General features: G+C 43.2%; 1 protein-coding gene across 7 annotated transcripts in view; it reads right to left on the reverse strand.

Annotated features, from left to right (window-relative positions):
- Positions 1–23,269, reverse strand: part of LOC124613056 (multiple PDZ domain protein-like) — a 1,056,684-nt gene that overhangs the window by 135,477 nt on the left and 897,938 nt on the right. For all 7 annotated transcript variants that reach the window (XR_006979603.1, XM_047141637.1, XM_047141635.1 and 4 more), the window contains one exon: positions 11,658–11,727. Coding sequence is in view for 6 of the 7 variants with exons in the window: in XM_047141637.1 (XP_046997593.1) it covers positions 11,658–11,727 (70 nt within the window). In the remaining variant the exon portion in view is untranslated. The remainder of the gene's footprint in view (positions 1–11,657; positions 11,728–23,269) is intronic.

Here is a 23,269-nt window from a genome sequence, read left to right on the forward strand (position 1 = left end):
TCCAGGTTTCACGCTCCCCAGAAGACAGTGGAGAAGCATGAACCGCATCCGAACAGGACAAGGGAACTGCAGATATCTAAAGCACAAATGGGGCTGGGCAACATCTCCAGATTGTGACTGTGGAGCTGCTCTGCAAACAATATATCACATTGTTGGTGAATGTCTGAAATGAGTCTTCAGGGGATCAATAAGTGACATCCACCATGCATCACCTGAAGGGCTCAACTGGATCAACAAAGTGGACTTAGAAATCTAAGAATTTGTGTAATATGCACATAATTTAGTATAATACTTTGGACATTTGATTTTGCATCTGTATTTTGCTTGTCATTTCTTACACTGTATACTCTTAAAATTATGTATTTGATCCAAGCTCTGTACCATCATACGATAAATAAATAAACACACATTATCAGTCCCAGCAGTCCACGCAATGGAAGAAACAAAAATTAAAAAAAGAATTATATGTATAATGCAGCATAAACGTTGTCTGTGTGCAGCTCCTACTAATAATCCTCTCTTTCTATAAGCTCACCAAACTATAGTTTGGGCATATTTCTATACATCTCTCTTACTTTATGCACAGTTCTTTGTCAACTTGCCTACTTGTCACACTGCAAAACTGTCATTTTTCAAGTTTCTGAATAGTCAATTGCCAGCTTTTCCAAAAGATATTGTCACACTTCTTGTTCTCCCAACTTTTTATTCATTTCTTCACAAACATGTTGTCACAAATCATTATGGTCAAAATTATATAAATGACATAATATCCTAAACGTGTACTTCAGATAAGCAACTAATGGTGAGAAATGAATATTTAATTTTTTATTGTCATTTACAATATTGCAACAGCTGAAGTTCAAAGACAAAGTGACTAAAAACCTGTATCATTACTGTCAGCCTTAACAAAAGTAATAGGGACTATCATGAAAAACATAGCAAAAAATGAATTCGAAAATTTCAGAGTTCTCCCTGTTTCAGTATGGTTTCTGCACAGATAGGAATACTAAAACATCTATGGTTAAATTCATAGAAGAAATTGCATGCACAATGGAGGACAGATCAATAATGCTATAGGGATAAAATCTGACACAATGCAACACAGTATCTTATTGAAATAATGAGACAAATTGGTGCATAGGGAAGTTTGTTTGTTTGTTTTGTTTTAGGGCATAAAAACAGAGGTCACATACGCCCAAATCAAAACTATAGAACACAAACACAGAGACTAGGGAAACGACTATATGTCAGTCTCAATGGAAAGAATAGGAGACATCTAAACAAGACAGGTCGGAAAGGGGCGTCTTTTTTTTAAAAAAGAATGGAGAACCAAAACTAAAAATTAAATGGCCTTCACCATATTGCTTTGGCGACAGCCCATGCTTCATTTGCTAAAACAGCTGATAAATCAGCTGGCAAACTCAAGATGGAAGGTAAATTAGTAAGCAAAGGGCATTCCAGACAGTTTAAATCTGGGTGCAATGCGTACAAAATTGTGGGGCGGCGCCATTGAGCAAATGACGATGGCTAAAAAGGCAGTGCCCAATACGCAGCTGAGTTAAAATTATCGCCTCCTGGCGGGAGGGCCGAGAGGAGGTTGTCCAAGGCCGAAGCTTATTCCTGTGAAGGGAGGACTATTGGCGATGCCAAAGGAACACCACCGCTTGACAGACAGCAACGCAGAGATCATCGGAGGGAATAGAGGTACTCACAGGCTGAGGTAAGAGGACTGCAGCCTTGGCAGCAGCCTTATTTCCTAGCATACCGACATGACCAGGGACCCACAGAAACATGACATTGGCTCCACCAAGAGTGAGCAAAAGACAGTTTTCCTGGACCCACTACACTAAGGGATGAGCAGTGTACAGTGCACAGAGACTTTGGAGGGTGCTCAGTGAGTCTGAGCAGAGGACACAATTGGGAAGGCTGTGTCGCTGGATGTACTCCACGGCCTGATACAATGCAAAAAGCTCAGCTGTAAAAACTGAGGAGTGGACCGGAAGCTGATATCAAAAGACACGGGTGCCAATGACGAATGCACACCCAACCACACGGTCAGTCTGAGAGCCGTCAGTGTACACAGTGGTACCATCGCTAAGTTCCATGCAAAGATTGTGAAACTGGAGGTGATAGACCAAGGCTGGAGTAGTGTCCTTAGGAAGCGAATAAAGGCCAAGGTTAACATGGGCTACTTCACGAAGCCAAGGTGGTGAAGGGTTCACACCCACAGAGAAAGTTACAGGTAGTGTGAAGTTAAGCCGCCGTAGCGAGTGCCGAAAGCAGACGCCAGGAGGTAAAAGGGAAGAGGGACAAGCCCCATACTGAAGATCTAAGGAATCATCAAAGAAGGAGGCATAGAAAGGGTAGCCACGCATGACAGACAAACGGCATGCATACCTACTGAGGAGAAAGTCATGGCTGTAAGACAGTGGTAGTTCAGCAGCTTCAGCATACAGACTCTCAACCGGGATGGTGTAAAAGGCACCCGTGTCCAAACGGATGCCATGACGGTGGATAGTGTTGAGACGGCGTAAAAGGGATGGGCTTGCAGACGCATAAACGAAGCACCCAAAGTAGAGTTTCGAAAGGACAAGGGACCAGTACAAACAGAAGAGGGTGGTTCCATCGGCACCCCAAGAAGTACCATTGGGGACACAGAGGACACTGAGGGGCTGTGTACAGCGGGCTGCCAGGTAAGAGACATGTGAGGATCAAGAGAGTTTCCTGTCGAGCATGAGACCAAGGAATTTAGTAGTGTCAATGAACGGAAGGGCAACAAACCCAAGATGTAGAGATGGTGGGAGAAACAAGAAATTCATACAGACAGTTTTGTCATTGGAAAAGCGAAAGCCATTGGCGATGCTCCAGGAGTGAAGATGGCCAAGACAGTGCTGAAGGTGCCGCTCAGTGAGACAGGTCTGTGGACAACTGCAATAGATGGCAAAATCATTGACAAAAAGGGAGTCGGAGACGCCTGGCGGAATACAGGCCATGATAGGGTTAGTGGCGATAGCAAAGAAGATGAAGCTCAGGTCAGAACCCTGAGGCACACCATTTTCCTGAAAAAAGGTGTCCGACAAAGCAGAACCCACACACACCTTGAAAACTCGGTCTTGTAAAAATGCCCGAAGAAAACGGGGCAGGCGCCCATGGAAGCCCTACATGTAAAGAGTATGGAGGATACCAGTTCTCCAGCAGGTGTCATAGACCATCTCCAAATCGAAAAACATTGCCACAATCGGATTTCCACAGAAAACCATTCATGACATGGGTGGACAAAGTAATTAGATGGTCAACTGCAGAATGCCACACTTGAAATCTACACTGTGCATTCGCGAGTAAGTGGCGAGATTCGAGCCACCACACCAGCTGGGCATGAATCGTACGTTCCATCACCTCACAAACGCAGCTAGTAAGAGAGATGGGGCAGTAGCTGGAAGGAAGGTTTTTGTCCTTACTGGGCTTAGGAATGGGTGTGATTGTGGCTTCACACCAGCATCCAGGAAATGTGCCCTCAGCCCAGATGCAGTTGTATGTGTTAAGCAGAAGGTGCTTGCCCGCAAGAGTGGTGTTGCTGTTGTGGTCTTCAGTCCTGAGACTGGTTTGATGCAGCTCTCCACGCTACTCTATCCTGTGCAAGCTTCTTCATCTCCCAGCAGCCTACATCCTTCTGAATCTGCTTAGTGTATTCATCTCTTGGTCTCCCTCTACGATTTTTACCCTCCACGCTGCCCTCCAATGCTAAATTGGTGATCCCTTGATGCCTCAGAACATGTCCTACTAACCGATCCCTTCCTTTTGTCAAGTTGTGCCACAAACAGCTCTTCTCCCCAATTCTATTCAATACCTCCTCATTTGTTATGTGATCTACCCATAAAATCTTCAGCATTCTTCTGTAGCACCATATTTCGAAAGCTTCTATTCTCTTCTTGTTCAAACTATTTATCGTTTACGTTTCACTTCCATACATGGCTACACTCCATACAAATACTTTAAGAAACGACTTCCTGACATTTAAATCTATACTTGATGTTAACAAATTTGTCTTCTTCAGAAATGCTTTCCTTGCCATTGCCAGTCTACATTTTATACCCTCTCTACTTCGACCATCGTCAGTTATTTTGCTCCCCAAATAGAAAAACTCCTTTACTACTTTAAGTGTCTCATTTCCTAATCTAATTCCCTCAGCATCACCCAACTTAATTCGACTACATTCCATTATCCTCGTTTTGCTTTTCTTGATGTTCATCTTATATTTTCCTTTCAAGACACTGTCCATTCCGTTCAACTGCTCTTCCAAGTCCCTTGCTGTCTCTGACAATTACAATGTCATCGGCGAACCTCAAAGTTTTTACTTCTTCTCCATGAATTTTAATACCTACTCCGAACTTTTCTTTTGTTTCCTTTATTGCTTGCTCAATATACAGATTGAATAACATAGTGGATAGGCTACAACCCTGTCTCACTCCCTTCCCAACCACTGCTTCCCTTTCATGGCCCTCGACCCTTATAACTGCCATCTGCTTTCTGTACAAATTGTAAATAGCCTTTCGCTCCCTGTACTTTACCCCTGCCACCTTCAGAATTTGAAAGAGAGTATTCCAATCAACATTGTCAAAAGCTTTCTCTAAGTCTACAACAGTTAGAAAAGTAGGTTTGCCTTTCCTTAATCTTTCTTCTAAGATAAGTTGTAGGTTCAGTATTGCCTCAGGTGTTCCAACATTTCTATGGAATCCAAACTGATCTTCCCCAAGGCCGGCTTCTACCAGTTTTTCCATTCGCCTGTAAAGAATTCGCGTTAGTATTTTGCAGCTGTGACTTATTAAACTGATAGTTCGGTAATTTTCACATCTGTCAACACCTGCTTTCTTTGGGATTGCAATTATTATATTCTTCTTGAGGTCTGAGGGTATTTCGCCTGTCTCATACATCTTGCTCACCAGACGGTAGAGTTTTGTCAGGACTGGCTCTCCCAAGGCTGTCAGTAGTTCTAATGGAATGTTGTCTACTCAGGGGGCCTTGTTTCGACTCAGGTCTTTCAGTGCTCTGTCAAACTCTTCACGCTGTATCATATCTCCCATTTCATCTCCATCTACATCCTCTTCCATTTCAATAATATTGTCCTCAAGTACGTCGCCCTTGTATAGACCCTCTATATACTCCTTCCACCTTTCTGCTTTCCCTTCTTTGCTTAGAACTGGGTTTACATCTGAGCTCTTGATATTCATACAAGTGGTTCTCTTTTCTCCAAAGGTCTCTTTAATTTTCCTGTAGGCAGTATCTATCTTATCCCTAGAGAGATAAGCCTCTACATCCTTACATTTGTCCCCTAGCCATCCCTGCTTAGCATTTACTGCATTTTTATACTTTCTCCTTTCATCAATTCAATATTTCTTCTGTTACCCAAAGGTTTCTACTAGCCCTCGTCTTTTTACCTATTTGATCCTCTTCTGCCTTCACTATTTCATCCGTCAAAGCTACCCATTCTTCTTCTACTGTATTTCTTTCCCCCATTCCTGTCAATTGTTCCCTTATGGTCTCCCTGAAACTCTGTACAACCTCTGGTTCTTTCAGTTTATCCAGGTCCCATCTCCTTAAATTCCCACCTTTTTGCAGTTTCTTCAGTTTTAATCTACAGTTCATAACCAATAGATTGTGGTCAGAGTCCACATCTGCACCTGGAAATGTCTTACAATTTAAAACCTGGTTCCTAAATCTCTGCCTTACCATTATATAATTTATCTGATACCTTCCAGTATCTCCAGGGTTCTTCCATGTATACAACCTTCTTTCATAATTCTTGAACCAAGTGTTAGCTATGATTAAGTTATGCTCTGCGCAAAATTCTACCAGGCGGCTTCCTCTTTAATTTCTTAGCCCCAATCCATATTCACCTACTATGTTTCTTTCTCTCCCTTTTCCTACTGTCGAATTCCAGTCACCCATGACTACTAAATTTTCGTCTCCCTTCACTACCTGAATAATTTCTTTTATCTCATCATACATTTCACCAATTTTGTCATCATCTGCAGAGCTAGTTGGCATATAAACTTGTACTACTGTAGTAGGCGTGGGCTTCGTATCTATCTTGACCACAATAATGCGTTCACTATGCTGTCTGTAGTAGCTTACCCGTATTCCTATTTTTTTAATTCATTATTAAACCTACTCCTGCATTACCCCTATTTGATTTTGTATTTATAATCCTGTATTCACCTGACCAAAAGTCTTGTTCCTCCTGCCACCGAACTTCACTAATGCCCACTATATCTAACTTTAACCTATCCATTTCCCTTTTTAAATTTTCTGCCCTACCTGCCCGATTAAGGGATCTGACATTCCACGCTCTGATCCGCAAGAGAGAGGTGCTGCAAAATCTGAACATGTATAGCGTCTGGCCCTGGGGCGGAGGACTGGAATGAACTGAGAGCATGATCTAGCTGCCTCATAGTGAAGGCGGCATTGTAGCACTCACGATTCGGAGAAGAGAAGGGTACCGCCCAAGCCTCCTCCACTCGTTTCCTATTGATAAAGGAAGGGTGATAGTGGGAAGAGCTCAAAACTTCTACAAAATGGCGGCCCAATGTGTTGGAGATAGCAACAGGATTCATGATGACATCAGCACCTACTGTCAGGCCGGAAATTGGGGAATGGATCTCAGTTCCAGAGAGCCACTGGAGATTGGCCCACACAATAGAGGAATGTGTGGAACTGGTAAAAGAACTAGTGAACGAAATCCAACTAGCTCTTTTGCTATCCCGAAGAACTCGACGACACTTTGCACGCATCTGTTTATAGTGAATGCAGTTTTCCAGCGTTGGGAGGTGGTTAAAAACGCGGAGAGCACATCTCCGTATGCGAATTGTGTTGCAACATGCTTCAGTCTACCAAGGGACTGGGACACGATGTGGCAAAGAGGAAGTCCGAGGAATGGAACGTTCTGCAGCAGTAAGGATAACGTTTGTGAGATAGTCCACCTGGTCATCACGACTGAGGAAATCTTGTTCTGCGAAGGTTGCCAGGGAGGAGTGAAGCTGCTAGTCAGCCTTAGCAAGCTACCATTTGGGCATGCATGTGGATGGGGTAGGAGTCAGCACACAGAGCACACGAGAAATGGTCGCTCGAGTAGGCGTCAGAAAGAACGGACCACTCAAGACGAGGGGCAAGCTGGGCAGTGCACAAAGATAGGTCCAAATGGGAATAGGTGTGCGAGGAGTCAGAAAGGAAAGTGGGTGCACTGGTGTAAAGGCAGAAGAGGTTGAGTTGGTTAAGAATGTCGGCCAAGAGGGCACCTCTCTGGCAGGCCCTGGAAGAGGCATAAAGGGGATGATGCACATTAAAGTCACCGAGTAGCAAAAATGGTGGAGTAGCAATAAGATGAAAGAAGTCAGTCCTGGTGACATCGAAGGATGGATGTACATAAATGGTACAGAGGGAGAAAGTCGGGTGGGGAAGGAAGAGGCGAACGGCAACAGCCTGAAGACGGGTAATCAAGGAAATGGGTTGACTACGAAGGTCATCCCATATAAGCATGATGCCCCCATGAGATGAGATGCCGACCTCAGGGGGAAGGTCAAAGCGAAACGGTAAGTAATGTGGAAGTTCAAAGCGATCTTGAGGGCGCAATTTCATTTCCTGAAGGCAACGTACAAGGGGATGCTGCGATGCTAGAAGCAGCCGTAAATCCTCACTGTGGGATCGAAGACAGCGAATGTTCCATTGGAGGACAGTCATGAGGAGAAAGAGATGAAGGGGTATCAACTCAAGAGTCTGCCGAGGGACAGTCGGTGTAGAGTCGCTACTACAGGGCACAGAAGCAGGAGGATCCTGCTCCATGGGGTCCACACAAGCATCGGTGTACTTGTGTGGTCGGTCGGCGGATTCCAACACCGAAAAACGATTGGTGGTGCGCACCAGCAAGATGGAGGCCGGCTGTGCTAAGCGACCATGTGGCAACACTGTAGAGCAGGATCTTCGAGTTGGTGAAGGGGAAAATGGTTGTCTTTAGCAGACTTATTCGAGCCCTTCTGCTTGGAGGAATACTTGGGTGTTGGTTGGCTGGAGGGACACAGAAAGTCTTCCCGGGCCTTTCCTGCCTGCCGGTTGTGTAGTGGGTAGCTTCGCCTCATGAGGCGAGAGATTGATAGTTTGTTGCACAGTAGGACGGGGGGAAGATGATGTTACCTTTACACTTGGCGACTTCACAACCTCAGAGCCAAATTTGAGGTCGCTTGTCTGTGTAGCCATGTCCTTCATGGAGCGAGGGGTAAACCGAACTGAAAACTATAAGTGCCACACAGGAGAACACAGGGTTTGCGACTAGCCAGTAACTTGCGAGCTACCGGTTAAGGCACTTTTTCCTTTACCCAAATCTCTTGAAAGGCTCGCTCATCAAGATACATGGGACAATCCCGGGAGGAGGCGGCAGTTGATACAGCAGGGATAAGGTGGTGGACATTCGCCCTCGTGTGCATCCCTGCCACAGGTTAAGCATTTGGGCGGGTGTCGACAAGATGTTCTAGTGAGATTGACACTGGTAAAGCGCTTCGGATTCAGAATGTACGGCCAGACTGTGATGATTTTGTAGCCTGCTTTAATCTTGGACAGCAGCACCACCATATCAAAGGTGAGGAAAAGAGTGTGGGTGGGCACCAAGGAAGAATCGACCTTTTTCAAGACACGATGAACAGCAATGACACCCTGATCGGATAGGTAAGTTTGTATTTCAGCTTCGGTCATACCATCAAGCAGCCCGGTGTAAACTACACCACGGAAAGAACTCAAAGTTCTATGTGCCTTGATATGAACAGTGTGGCTGTCAAGAAGTGAGGCAGCACGAAGTTGTTGTGCTTCAGTATCAGAAGCCGTCTCCAAGAGCAAAGTGCCATTCCGTAAACAAGAGCAGGATTTCACAGGGCCATCAATGTCATTGACACTTTTCTGAATAATAAACTGATTGACTGTGGCGAAGGACTGACCATCTTCAGTACGTGATACAACAAGGAACCACAGTGCAGCGGGAAGAGTCTTCAAATCAACAGACTCATTACATTTTCGTTTCGTCGACATCGATGGAGAGGATGAGTGACTCACCGCAAGGATATCCCCCATGATTGCCAGCGTCTCCAATGGCGTGCTCCTTCCAACTTGGGTTCCCCAACACAAGGCGGCACACCCGCCTTAGGTGTTCATTCACACCTCACGTTACACCTCCCGAACACCTGACAGAGGGACAAATGGGCAATCTGGAAAGGTTACAGCTCAGGCAACAACCCCTTCCTGGACCTGGTCTGTACCAGGGGGTACGTGCGAACCCTACCTGTCGACCCTGGGCTGGGAATTACGCATTACCCAGTCACCTTTTACGTGTCAGACGCGCGGGCCGGCCTTCAGGAGCACACAGAGAGGAAGAAGAAAAAAGAGGATCCTTATACACTGAAGCGGAGGAACGAGAGATGAAGGGAAACACAGAAAGGAAAAAAGGAGCCAAAATGAAAGTTTAGACTGTTCGCAGGTCAGCAACAGTATGCAGACCATTCCCAATAATACCCCAGACATGTTCCTCAAGGGAGGGGAGGAAGAATAGCAAGATGATAGACATGCAGCACGGAAGAGAAAAAGTGATGTAAAGGCGGGGGCCTCGTGGTAGCCAAACACGAACCTGCCAAAGAGTGGCAAGCCCCCTGGGAGGACATAGGGAAGTAAAAACACTAGAGAGAGAGAGAGAGAGAGAGAGAGAGAGCGGGGGCCGAGGGAGGGGGAGAAACAGGTAGTGAAGGACTACAAGAATTGAATTTTCTTCAAATATTCAACAAGTAGCAATGGGTGTTACACAGTACAGCATCTTAGGAATCCTCCTATTCCGTATTTATAGTAACAATATTACGGTCCCCATAAATAATGCACAAATTACATTGTTTGCTGATGAGACAGGTATTGTAATAACAGACATAGATAAAGAAACTGTAAAATGGTACAAATGAGGTTCCTGGGTATATAACAGACTGGTTCGACTCAATTTTTCTGTTTGTAAATCTTTCAAAAACAAATTTCATTAATTTTAGGAAAACAGAGTCTGATAAATCCTCATTCTAACTATCAATAACCATCAGACAGACAGGGTTTGCATCAAGATGAAAACCTACCCATATTCTACATCTCTGAAATCAGCTGAACTCTGTTGCCTTGCTTTACATTTAATCTCATAGAAGTGCAGCACAGGTTGTGACCCAGATGCACATTTTCTTCATTTCCACTTGAGAGCTATGCACAGTATCTGGTTTTGAAGGTAAACTAAAGGAAATTTCTAAATTGTTTTCACCTTTTTCCTTAAAAACAAACAAAAAAAAGAGCTGTAAAAATTATCACAAAAAGTTTTAGACTGACACCCTCCAAACAGTTGCTTTTTCAGCTAAACATACATCTTTACCATAGCTCGCCTATTCAAGAGCATAATCACCACAGAATTTAATGAGGACAGGTTGAGAATTAATTTTAATCTTTACTCATACAACATGAAGACATGTCACAATTTCTACATAGTGAGAGTAAATAAGGCCATCACACAAAAATATATATACTGTACAGCAATCCTCTTGAGCCTATAAAAGCAATTAAGAACATAACTGTGTTCAAAAATACAGTTTTCAAATATTTCATGCTAATCTATGACATGAGTGATTACTTGGGTCAATTTTCTCTTTTTGTGCCATATATATATAATGCACGTCTGCAAGTTCATGTATAATAGTAACACTCTCTCAAGAACTGTATATAGTGGTATAATCCAATAAGGTCACATCAGAGACAATTGTGTAGGCTATTGTTTCCCAAGTTAGCACCACCCACGTTTATTATTCGCACAAACTAAGTTGACACTCAGCATGATGGCTGATAGGAGTGACTGTCAAGGCATTTTCCATTTACCATGACTCCCATTAGCCACCGCACTGAGTGTCTCCTTGGTTTGCACGAACAGTATGTGTCAGACAGTTGTCTGTTATGCAAATGTACTTCACTTGTTCTCTTCATCCAGTACCACTTACTGCCAGATACATTCTGGCCATTGATTCCTTAGTTCAAAAATACTCAGTTTACGATCCTCTATAATCTGTATAATTTTTAAGCATAACGTTTGGGAAATCTTGTTTGTTTTGTGCCTTAGGTCCACCCTGTTTTGGTATACCAACTTTTCTACCTCTGACAGTTTCTCAGTTTTTGGCAAATTCTCTAGCATGATGACTACTTTTGGTGAATGTGATCCTTCCACAAATGTCAATAAATTTGTGTTCACACAAAAAAAATTAGCACTTGTGTAAAAGGTCTGTTTCCTCTACCTACATATTGCAAATATAAATGAAAAAGGAGTGAGTTTTATACCAAATACAAACTTTTATGGATTGAAATTTATTTTCTGTTCCATCATTTCAAGTATAAGTTACACACTTTATAATTTTACTAATTAGGACTAGCGCTCTTACTCAAGTCCTATTATTTTTTATCTTTGCTTTTGTGTATTTACTGTCATATTCAGAATTCAGATCGTCAACTGAAGTACCCAACGACACTAAAAAGTATAATTACCTACAAAATAATAAGCCTCAGCATGAAAAAGTACTGAATTGTTAGCAATATAAATATGTTTGACAATGCATTACCTCATCATCCAAGCTGACTGGGAACTGTGTAATTGGCTTCACGGCTAAATCCTCTATGGCTTTTTCTCGTCTGGAAAGAAAAGAATAATTGTAAGAATACATTTGTCAATAGTTACTACTACAACAATTTTAGTAAGCAATTGTAGTTAACAGGTAACTGATAAGTTTCAACACCAACCAGCAAGAGTTCTAAACTATTCATCTCACATTTTTTGCAAATAATCATAGGATTGCCATATCCACATATATTATAACATGTTAGATTTTCTTTTCTGTCTCATACACAATCACTAAACTGTTGCTTTGACTGTACATATTACAGGCTGAAACTACCTGAGTTGAAGAAGGGGCATGCAACTGTTCGTGGATTTGATGAGAGAACCATAAGCCATTTGTCTATGTACACAAATCATGGAAAAAGTAATTACGTGTGGATGGGCAAGAATCTTAACCCTGTCCCTCACAGTCATGCAACAAGAAACAAGTAGCTAAAAGAAGAGACAAGAAGTAAATACATGTGAGGGAGATTACAACACAAAATGAGTAAATAAATCAGAAGAGAAAGAAAGAGAACGAAAGAAGCACTGGACTGTACAGAAACATCGATAACTTGTGATATAAGTGGTGTAAGATGAGGGTAGCACAAGAAAGCATTAACTGCCCAAGTTCTCACTTTAAAAGTTCTGGCAGAAAATTATCAAACTACCATCCAGTGCCTTGTGTTCTTACTGTCAAAGAATCCCCTTTGATCATAAATATCTAGCATCATAGAAATTTAAAATTTCAATGTGTTTGAATATATAGTAAACCACAAGAATTTACATGTAGGGAGATGTATGAAAAAATCATAACCTCCTAATCACTCGAATACTGTGCCATTCCAGATGAACACCTCAAATTTCAGCACAGACTACCACTACCTTGCACTGAAATCCTAGAACCAGCCTCAGTTTTAAAACATATCCACAAGACTGGAGCTGCAAAGTGGTTAAAAAATAATAAAACACAAGCATGATACTGTACATACTTCTTTATTAATAATAAGCACGTTCAACTTTGACAAATATCACAGGTTGAATTAGTCTTAGCAACCACGTGGTACCAAACATTATGTTTCACAAGTTACGCCTGAGACGGCAGAAATAATGGAACAGGAACTGCATCTTGCCCTGATAACTCTTTTCTGCCGATATACCATTTCCGACATATCATTAAAACGGTTCGTACCAAAGAAGATGCGCCTTTGATAAATCTTATCGTGCTGACAATTGTCACCTTTATCAAATGACACCTGAAGTATTTGTGTAATTGTTAACAGTAGATCGCTCTTTAATCCAACTAACAGAGTATATCGTGACTTACTATCATCACACATCCGTATCCATGGTTTACAGCTCGAATCAAACAATGAAAATGATACGATCCTTTGGAAATTCATTGTACATAATCTTGCCTAACTGAAGAAGCAATAGAACTGCTGACTCAGCAGACATTATTTCACTTACCCTCCATTCGTCAACTGAGTTTAGCACGTTATCCGCTGAAGAGTATTGTCTTCTGTGACACGATGTCTTGGACAGGGCAGCCCTGCCTCAAAATCCCATTACTTTTAGCTCTAGCTCACTGCTCTTACTGAAGCGATATCATGGTTCCTTTTCCTCAACCCTCTTATGATTGCGTCCTCTCAGGGGCGCCTGTCTTTCATTACTCATTGATGCAACCTTGTGTTAATTTTTGTTGACTGTCATAACTACCCATGTCATTTACTTAAAACACTGAAAAACATAGCCGTCTCTGTACCAATTTCTCCACACAAATGGCCAGTATGAACCTATCTTGTTTCTAACTCTGCTGCACTCCCCTACCCCTTTCGTGGCAGCTACTTATTACCATTTACCAGTTATTCATCAGAGTACTTCTCCACACACTAACATTCTACTTACAAATGACAATCGCTTTTCGCTGGGGTTCAGTAGTACCAACCCGACAACTTTCCCAGTACCACGATGTTTCCAAAATCTTAACCCATCTTCGGCACCACTGCCTTTCCCTCTTGCCCAAAAGGATAACGAGAGAGAGAGAGAGAGAGAGAGAGAGAGAGAGAGAGAGAGAGAGAGAGAGAGAGAGAGACGAGGTGGGGTGGTTGGGTGGGTGGAGAAGGAGGGGGTGAGAGAGGGGAAAGGGGGGGGGAGAGAGAGCACACATTAATTTAATTACAGTTACTGTTATTACGTTTATTATTACTCCTGGAAATGTGTCTTCAAATAGTCTGTAGCTGAGATCTAAAGTTACTTGGTGATGACTGCATCAGAAAATCGCAGCGCAGAAAGGCACGACCAGCAGTTGAACCGTGTCGGTGACATTTTATAGAATATTAGGCGATGAATGCGTGTGAAAAAAAAAAAAAAAATGAAACATTTTGAACAGTGATTTACGTGAAAAGATTACGCTTCTTCCCGTAGTATCTTCAGAAGACTATCAGAATAGATTTTCTAAAAATCTGCAACATCTGAAACTCAAAATATGTGGACAACCGACAGCTGCTACGCGAACTGTTTTTATTTTACAATTTCGGGTCATGTTCGGGTACACAAGTCTTCAGTGTTCTCCCTCCCCTTGGTCAATAACACCCCTCTGTGAAAGACATGTTTAATTCCAGGCGTAATCGTTGTCAGTGAACACTTTTATTGCACATAAACATAGTCTCCTTCAGAATTTATAGGTTCCTACTCTATCGAACATTTCTACAGAACTGTTCACAAATAACTATCGCACACCAAACCAGTGGCAAAATTCTAGGTGCTCATTGAACCATTAAGATTTCCGAAAGCAATATAGCACACTACATATAGAATATAACTTACAAACACTTAGCACTATAATAGTATTATGTTGGATTTTATCTCCAGTTCTTTTCGATTTTTGCAAATTCCCATTTTCTAGTAGAAATTTTCATTATAAAGCACACAACTAAATAGATAACTGCCAGAAGATTGATTATGATCATTACTATGACAAAATTTTATGATTTATTTATTTATTTTCAGTTTAGTTTAAAGGTCAATGAACAAGAAGCTACTGCCCGAGTTATCTTCTGCAGCGAATTTGCCTGAGATTACGCTGTGGCACTAGGAACCAACGTTTTCACAGCTTTCACAATCAACTACAGGAGTTATTTTGGTGGTTAATACTGTGTTGGAAAAGAGAGCACCATTTTGAATTGGTTAGGCGTGGGCACTGAAGCCACTTCTTTCTAAGTCTCTGCTGTACTTTGTTAATAAATATTCGACTTTTATTGCATTATTGTAGCCGACAAATGCGCACTGTTCATCACGAGAATAATCCTGATGTAAAAATTACATCAGGTATTCTTCGCCATTTGCCTGAATCTCACTGGATATCGTTTCATGTGGAGCGGAAGCCAAGCTGTGTCCAGTACAGTCAAGTATGATCATAAGGATACGTTTTATGCTGTGTTACACGCACACAGATGGAGCGATAACGCAGGATAACAGCTTTACCGTCGGCCGAAGTGGCCGTGCGGTTCTAGGCGCTGCAGTCTGGAACCGCGAGACCGCTACGGTCGCAGGTTCGTATCCTGCCTCGGGCATGGATGTCTGTGCTGTCCTTAGGTTGGTTAGGTTTAACTAGTTCTAAGTTCTAGGGAACTAATGACCTCAGAAGTTGAGTCCCATAGTGCTCAGAGCCATTTGAACCATTTTGAACAGCTTTACCAGTGCATTTAACTTGGTTAGTGTTGGCCAGCCAGCTGGTCCATCTAACCTGCAATGATGTGAGAAGTTGCAGTTCTGACGTAAAAAGAGACGAACAGAGAAACATTCGAATGTCATAATTTTCAAACAGAATGAAATTATACTCGGCATAACTCCAGCACTACCACAAGCTTGCTTCTTAGGTGACCAGACGGGAAGCATAACATGCTCTCGTTCTCACCTAACATGGTAGTCTAATTACAAACAAAAGTGATGAAAATCCCTAAACACCATGGTAATTGTTCTGAGCGAGCTGTGTGTAATGCATAAGCATACAGCAGAGATTTGACCGTATTGTTGGATACTGAGGCCTGAAGGTATTAATTACAGTCAGATGTGTTGTGATCTATTAGCTCCTTCCTTATCCGAATTCGAGAAATACATTTCAGTTTTGGAACTGTCATCTGCTACTATGATAACGAATCGATCAACAACAGAATCCACGAAGCCACCCAAGCGCCGCAATTTCTCCTTTTATCACGTGCCGTTCTATATCCCGCCGGCGTTCGGCAGTGACATGTATAAAAAAAAAAAAGTGTGCGTGCCTTAGTTCCAGTACGTCTGGCTGATTAACAGTCTTGTTATTTCTCGTGACAAATCCCTGAACTTCGCTCCAGATCAGTTCTGTTGGGTTCTTATTGTAACAACACAGTGGCAATCGTAAAAATTTATCACTTGTATGGTGTTCTCGATGCTGTGAAAAGGATTGTTTTTCATGTTTCTACAGCACTTACCACTCTGGTTCGTATGAGACTAGATCTGTGGTATAAAACAACGGACATAATCCAAATAAAGTGTATTTGGTTTTTCATTTTTGAACTAAAAAAATTAAATTATCATGTTTTCTTAATTTCAGCAAGCTTTATTACCAATTTTCTGTGAAAAAACGATAACTAAGAATTTATATTTGAAATGAAAGCAGGAATTTCGCGTGCAATATGTGGATAGAAACAAGAAGACGTGGATTATTCGTAAAAATTTATAATGATTTTTACAATTACGAGATGTAGGTATTTCAAATAGAAAAAAGGATGACCAAGGCTAGACTTGAACCAGCGATCCACAAATTGCACACTACGCTGCCGATTCCACTATACATCTAATGTGCATCTGTATCTCAACTGCATCAAATTTAAAGCCAATTTCTCTGCAAATTTATGACAAACGTTAAGAACAACGTGAAACTTCCCGGCAGATTAAAACTGCGTGCCGGACCGAGACTCGAACTCGGGCCTTTGCCTTTCGCGGGCAAGTGCTCTAAGAACAACTATTTCTCGGCACTTCTTAAGCGTGTTCCACACGCGTGTTTACTACATAGCAGAAAGCAGTCTCAGCCGTTTTCATACTGCGCATTGACAGAGTTACAAACAGAGCGCAACAGTGCAGAGACTGTGACTGTTTGACTGTATTCGATTTTTGAAATAAAAATTACACAGCTAAAGCGTGATTAAGAAAAAGGTCCATGGCTGTTAATACATTACAATATCTTAAAGTTCATTTAATGTAATTTAGCAGTAAAATATCTAATACATAAGTAGGATCTATCTCCACGAGAGTAACAACACGAGTGTACGTTTGCTGCGGCTTCTGATTAATCACCGCGCTTGTGTTTGTTTACGTCAGGTTTACTCTTAATTAGCCAGCGCGATCACGTAAACCGTTATTGAAAGTCACACCTCTCACGTCTTGATATTCGAAATCCCTGACGGGCAAACAGCTATTACTTATGTTTGGTTTTTAACTTGAGGAATGGTTTGATGCGGTTCTCTACGCGTACCGTCACATGCAAGTCTGTTCATCCGTGCATAACTCATGCATCCTACGTCCACTAGAAAACAGCTTAGGTATATTGTACAGTCAAGTCTTGGTCTCACACACCAATTTTTGCCCCCATACCTCCTGCCCCTCAGGATGTGTGCTTTCAACCCCTCATTTAGTCTGATGTGCATTAAATTTCTCCTTCCGCCAATTCGAATCAGACCTCCACACCAGCTATTCGGTCTACTCTCAACTTTCTTGTGCAGCACCTCATTCGAAAATTTTACACTACTGGCCATTAAAATTGCTACACCACGAAGATGACGTGCTACGGACGCGAAATTTAACCGACAGGAAGAAGATGCTCTGATATGCAAATGATTAGCTTTTCAGAACATTCACACAAGGTTGGCGCCGATGGCGACACCTACAACGTGCTGACATGAGGAAAGTTTCCAACCGGTTTCTCATACACAAACAGCAATTGACCGGCGTTGCCTGGTGAAACGTTGTTGTGATGCCTCGTGTAAGGAGGAGAAATGCGTACCATTGCGTTTCCCACTTTGATAAAGGTCGGATTGAAGCCTATCGCGATTGCGGTTTATCGTATCGCGACATAGCTGCTCGCGTTGGTCGAAATCCAATTCCAGAATATGGAATCAGTGGGTTCAGGAGGGTAATACGGAACGCCGTGCTGGACCCAAACGGCCTCGTATCACTAGCAGTCGAGATGACAGGCATCTTATCCGCAAGGCTGTAACGGATCGTGCAGCCACGTCTCGATCCCTGAGTCAACAGATGGGGACGTTTGCAAGGCAACAACCATCTGCACGAACAGTTCGACGACGTTTGCAGCAGCATGGACTATCAGCTCGGAGACCATGGCTGCGGTTACCATCACAGACAGGAGCGCCTGCCATGGTGTACTCAACGACGAACCTGGGTGCACGAATGGCAAAACGTCATTTTTTCGGATGAATCCAGGTTCTGTTTACAGCATCATGATGGTTGCATCCGTGTTTGGGACAACGCGGTGAACGCACATTGGAAGCGTGTTTTCGTCATCGCCATACATACTGGCGTATCACCCGGCGTGATGGTATGGGGTGCAATTGGTTACACGTCTCGGTCACCTGTTGTTCGCAATGACGGCACTTTGAACAGTGGACGTTACATTTCACATGTGCTACGACCCATGACTCTACCCTTCATTCGATCCCTGTGAAACCCTACATTTCAGCAGGATAATGCACGACCGCATGTTGCAGGTCCTGTACGGGCCTTCCTGGATACAGAAAATGTTCGACTGCTGTCCTGGCCAGCACATTCTCCAGATCTCTCACCAATTGAAAACGTCTGGTCAATGGTGGCCGAGCAACTGGCTCGTCACAATACGCCAGTCACTACTCTTCATAAACTGTGGTATCGTGTTGAAGCTGCATGGGCAGCTGTACCGGTACACGCCATCCAAGCTCTGTTTGACTCAATGCCCAGGGGTATCAAGGCCGTTATTACGGCCAGATGTGGTTGTTCTGGGTACTGATCTCTCAGGAACTATGCAACCAAATTGCGTGAAAATGTAATCACATGTCAGTTCTAGTAAAACATATTTGTCCAATTAATACCCGTTTATCATCTGCATTTCTTCTTGGTGTAGCAATTTTAATGGCCAGTAGTGTATATTCTCTTCTTGTCTAAACTCTTATCGTTCACGCTCCATATTCGCACTACTAAGCTAAACTAAACTCCGTCCGAACAGATCTCAGAAGACCCTAACGGCACTGACCGACCACCGTGTCAACCTCAGCCCATAGGCGTCACTGGATGCGGATATGGAGGAAGGTGTGGACCACACACCGCTCTCCTGGCCGTTATCAGTTTTCGTGAACGGAGCCGCTATTTCTCAGTCAAGTAGCTCCTCAATTTGCCTCACAAGAGCTGAGTGCACCCCGCTTGCCAACAGCGCTCGGCAGACGACGGTCACCCATCCAAGTGCTAGCCAAACCCGACGGCGTTTAACTTCGGTGATCTGACGGGAACCGGTGTTACCACTGCGGCAAGGCCGTTGGCATTTTCGTACTACACACCTTTAGAAAAGACTTCCTAAAACTTAGATTTACATTTGATGTTAACAAATTTCTCGTTTTCAACAATGCTTGTCTTGCTATTTCCAGTCTTCCCAACTTCGGTCAACGTCATTTACTTTGATGCTCAAATTGCAAAACTCATCTCTTACTCTTAGTGTCATTTCCTAATCTAATCTCCTTGGAAAATTTTGACTAAATTCGTCCACACTCCGTTACTATGGTTGATAATCATCTGATAACCTCTCCAAGTTACTGTTCATTCCGTTGAACTGGCCGCCCAAGTCCTTAACCGCCTGTGACAGAATTAGAATGTCATCGTCAAACCTTAAAATTTTAATTTCTTCTCCCTGAACATAAATTCCTTTTCACAATGTCTCGTTGGTTTCATTTACTACTTACTCTACGTGCAGATTGAATAACGCGAGGGAAAGCTTCGACCTTGAGTCACTTACCTTGTCACTACTGCGCCCTTCTCATGTCATTCGACTCCTATAACTGCAGTCTGGTTTCTAGTTTCCGAAAGCATTTCTTTATCATTGATAAGTTCAAAATTTTTGTGGAAAAAATTTCCAACGTGGTAACACGATGACGGGAACATTCACGGCTAAAATGCAGCCAGAACCGATGACAGCGTTCTTTCCACGTGCGAACGCAGAGTCCGTCGACGATACGAATCAATAAATTGTCCTCGGGATTCCAGGTTGTTAAATTTCCACTCTTGGCAAATTGGGAGAGTGATCGTATTAACGCGAGCCGAGGGAGTGCTGAGATACGCAACACAAAATCAATCCCGTGCTAACCACCGGCCAACGCACGTAATATCACACTCTCTCAACAGGCACGGTTTCTATTCACAAACACGAGCGCCGAATCACATTGCTCTCGCTTTAATTACAGAGAAATATACGACAATGAATCCGGTCAACTGCTCTCTCGAAGACGTAACCACTGGGGACCATCAGTAAAACGCACCAGTCACGAAAAGGTCGTGTAAAAACCGTGCGAGGCTAGAGACACAACTACAGTTGCTTCTGATAGCATTATAATGGCACATAGATCGAGTTAAACTTTCTTTCTATATAGGGTGTTACAAAAAGCTACGGCCAAACTTTCAGGAAACATTCCTCACGCACAAATAAAGAAAAGATGTTATGTGGACATGTCTCCGGAAACGCTTAATTTCCATGTTAGAGCTCATTTTAGTTTCGTCAGTATGTACTGTACTTTCTCGATTCACCGCCAGTTGGCCCAATTGAAGGAAGGTAATGTTGACTTCGGTGCTTGTGTTGACATGCGACTCATTGCTCTACAGTACTAGCATCAAGCACATCAGTACGTAGCATCAACAGGTTAGTGTTCATCACGAACGTGGTTTTGCAGTCAGTGCAATGTTTACAAATGCGGTGTTGGCAGATGCCCATTTGATGTATGGATTAGCACGGGGCAATAGCTGTGGCGCGGTACGTTTGTATCGAGACAGATTTCCAGAACGAAGGTGTCCCGATAGGAAGACGTTCGAAGCAATTGATCGGCGTCTTAGGGAGCACGGAACATTCCAGCCTATGACTCGCGACTGGGGAAGACCTAGAACGACGAGGACACCTGCAATGGACAAGGCAATTCTTCGTGCAGTTGACGATAACCCTAATGTCAGCGTCAGAGAAGTTGCTTCTGTACAAGGTAACGTTGACCACGTCACTGTATGGAGAGTGCTACGGGAGAACCAGTTGTTTCCGTACCATGTACAGCGTGTGCAGGCACTATCAGCAGCTGATTGGCCTCCACGGGTACACTTCTGCGAATGCTTCATCCAACAATGTGTCAATCCTCATTTCAGTGCAAATGTTCTCTTTACGGATGAGGCTTCATTCCAACGTGATAAAATTGTAAATTTTCACAATCAACATGTGTGGGCTGACGAGAATCCGCACGCAATTGTTTAATCACGTCATCAACACAGATTTTCTGTGAACGTTTGGGCAGGCATTGTTGGTGATGTCTTGATTGGGCCTCATGTTCTTCCACCTACGCTCAATGGAGCACGTTATCATGATTTCATGTGCTGCTAGAACATGTGCCTTTACAAGTACGACACAACATGTGGTTCATGCACGATGGAGCTCCTGCACATTTCAGTCGAAGTGTTCGTACGCTTCTCAACAACAGATTCGGTGACCGACGGATTGGTAGAGGCGGACCAATTCCATGGCCTCCACGCTCTCCTGACGTCAACCCTCTTGACTTTCATTTACGGGGGCATTTGAAAGCTCTTGTCTACGCAACCCCGGTACCAAAGGTAGAGACTCTTCGTGCTCGTATTGTGGACGGCTGTGATACAATACGCCATTCTCCAGGGCTGCATCAACGCATCAGGCATTCCATGCGACGGAGGGTGGATGCATGTATCATCGCTAACGGAGGACATTTTGAACATTTCCCGTAACATAGTGTTTGAAGTCACGCTGGTACGTTCTGTTGCTGTGTGTTTCCATTCCATGATTAATGTGATTTGAAGAGAAGTAATAAAATGAGCTCTAACATGGAAAGTAAGCGTTTCCGGACACATGTCCACATAACATATTTTCTTTCTTTGTGTGTGAGGAATGTTTACTGAAAGTTTGGCCGTACCTTTTTGTAACACCCTGTAATAGTACTGTTATTATATTACATTAGTCAATCCTTCGACTGGTGTGATGCTGCCTGTAACTCCTTTATGTTCTTCTTGTTGTGGTCTTCAGTTCGCTGCAGCTCTCCATGCTAGTCTATCTTGTGTAGGCCTTTTCACCTCTGCATAGCTGTGCAACCTACGCTCACTTGAACTTGCTTGCTGGAGCCAAGCCTTAGTGTACCTCTACCGTTTCTACCCCCCCCCCCCCCCCCCCCCACACACACACACCTAACCTAACCCAGCGGTTTGTCCTGTCAACAGATCCTATCTTTCATTCTTTTGTATCATATGTTATTGTAGGTGGTTTTCACGCTAGAGGCGTCATGTCACGGACTGCGCGGCCCCTCCCGCCAGAGGTTCGAGTGTTGTTCTTAGCACAAGTTAGTGTAAGTAGTGTGTAAGTCTAGGGACCGATGACCTTAGCCGTTTGGTCCCTTAGGAATTCACACACATTTGAACATTTTCACGCTAGCGTTGTTCAGACACGGTGTTCAAACCGCCATGTCGCGTGACTAATGTTGTTTTAGAGATGTTTCTGCAGACGTCGTCCGTTCACAGTCATTTACAACTGGCATCCTCTGTCTAACATGTTCGGCAAAGGAAATTGCCGCATCTTCCTCCGTGAGGTACTATCAGTAATGTTGGAGAACGTCGCGCTAGCAGTCAGGCAGCGAATATGGTCCAGTATGACCACACTTTGCCACTGATGTCTGAGAACATTTAGACAATGTTTTCCCCAATTGATGGATTTGGTGTGTGGGGGGGTGGGGGGGGGGGACGGAGGGGGGGGAGGGGGCAGTAGCGTGGCCAAGTGTACGTAACACAGACACTCCAGGAAAGCTGGTTGCTCGTCTGACTGAAGCTGCTGCTATTATTCGCGAAACATGTGGTTGTTTTGAGTGTGTTAGGATAATCAGCAGCAAGCACATGCCATTTGTGCATTAATGTGAACGAACGACAGTTTTACGAACATCCTTAAAACAATATTCATCACATGGCAGCTTGAACACTGTCTCTGAAAATCACTAAGATAAAAAAAAAAAGTTCCATGAGATCATGAGAGCCACAGAAAAGAGTCACCATGTAATTCACACAATGCTGAAAAAATTTACAAACTATAATGTTTTATACGAAACAACTGCAATGCAACATATAACTAAGAAACATTTTGCCGCGAAAAGCTCTAAAACTGCTTCGATGAGCTCCTGTATAAAATTAAATGCGTGTGGCTCCGCGAAAACCTTTCAAGTTCGAATTGAAAATCCGCAGTTAATCATTCTAACTTTTCAGTTTTCCCAAACCCTAGATTCGGAGACGCTTGAACGA

This window comes from Schistocerca americana, chromosome 4, assembly GCF_021461395.2.
Source record: "Schistocerca americana isolate TAMUIC-IGC-003095 chromosome 4, iqSchAmer2.1, whole genome shotgun sequence".
Taxonomy (NCBI): domain Eukaryota; kingdom Metazoa; phylum Arthropoda; class Insecta; order Orthoptera; family Acrididae; genus Schistocerca; species Schistocerca americana.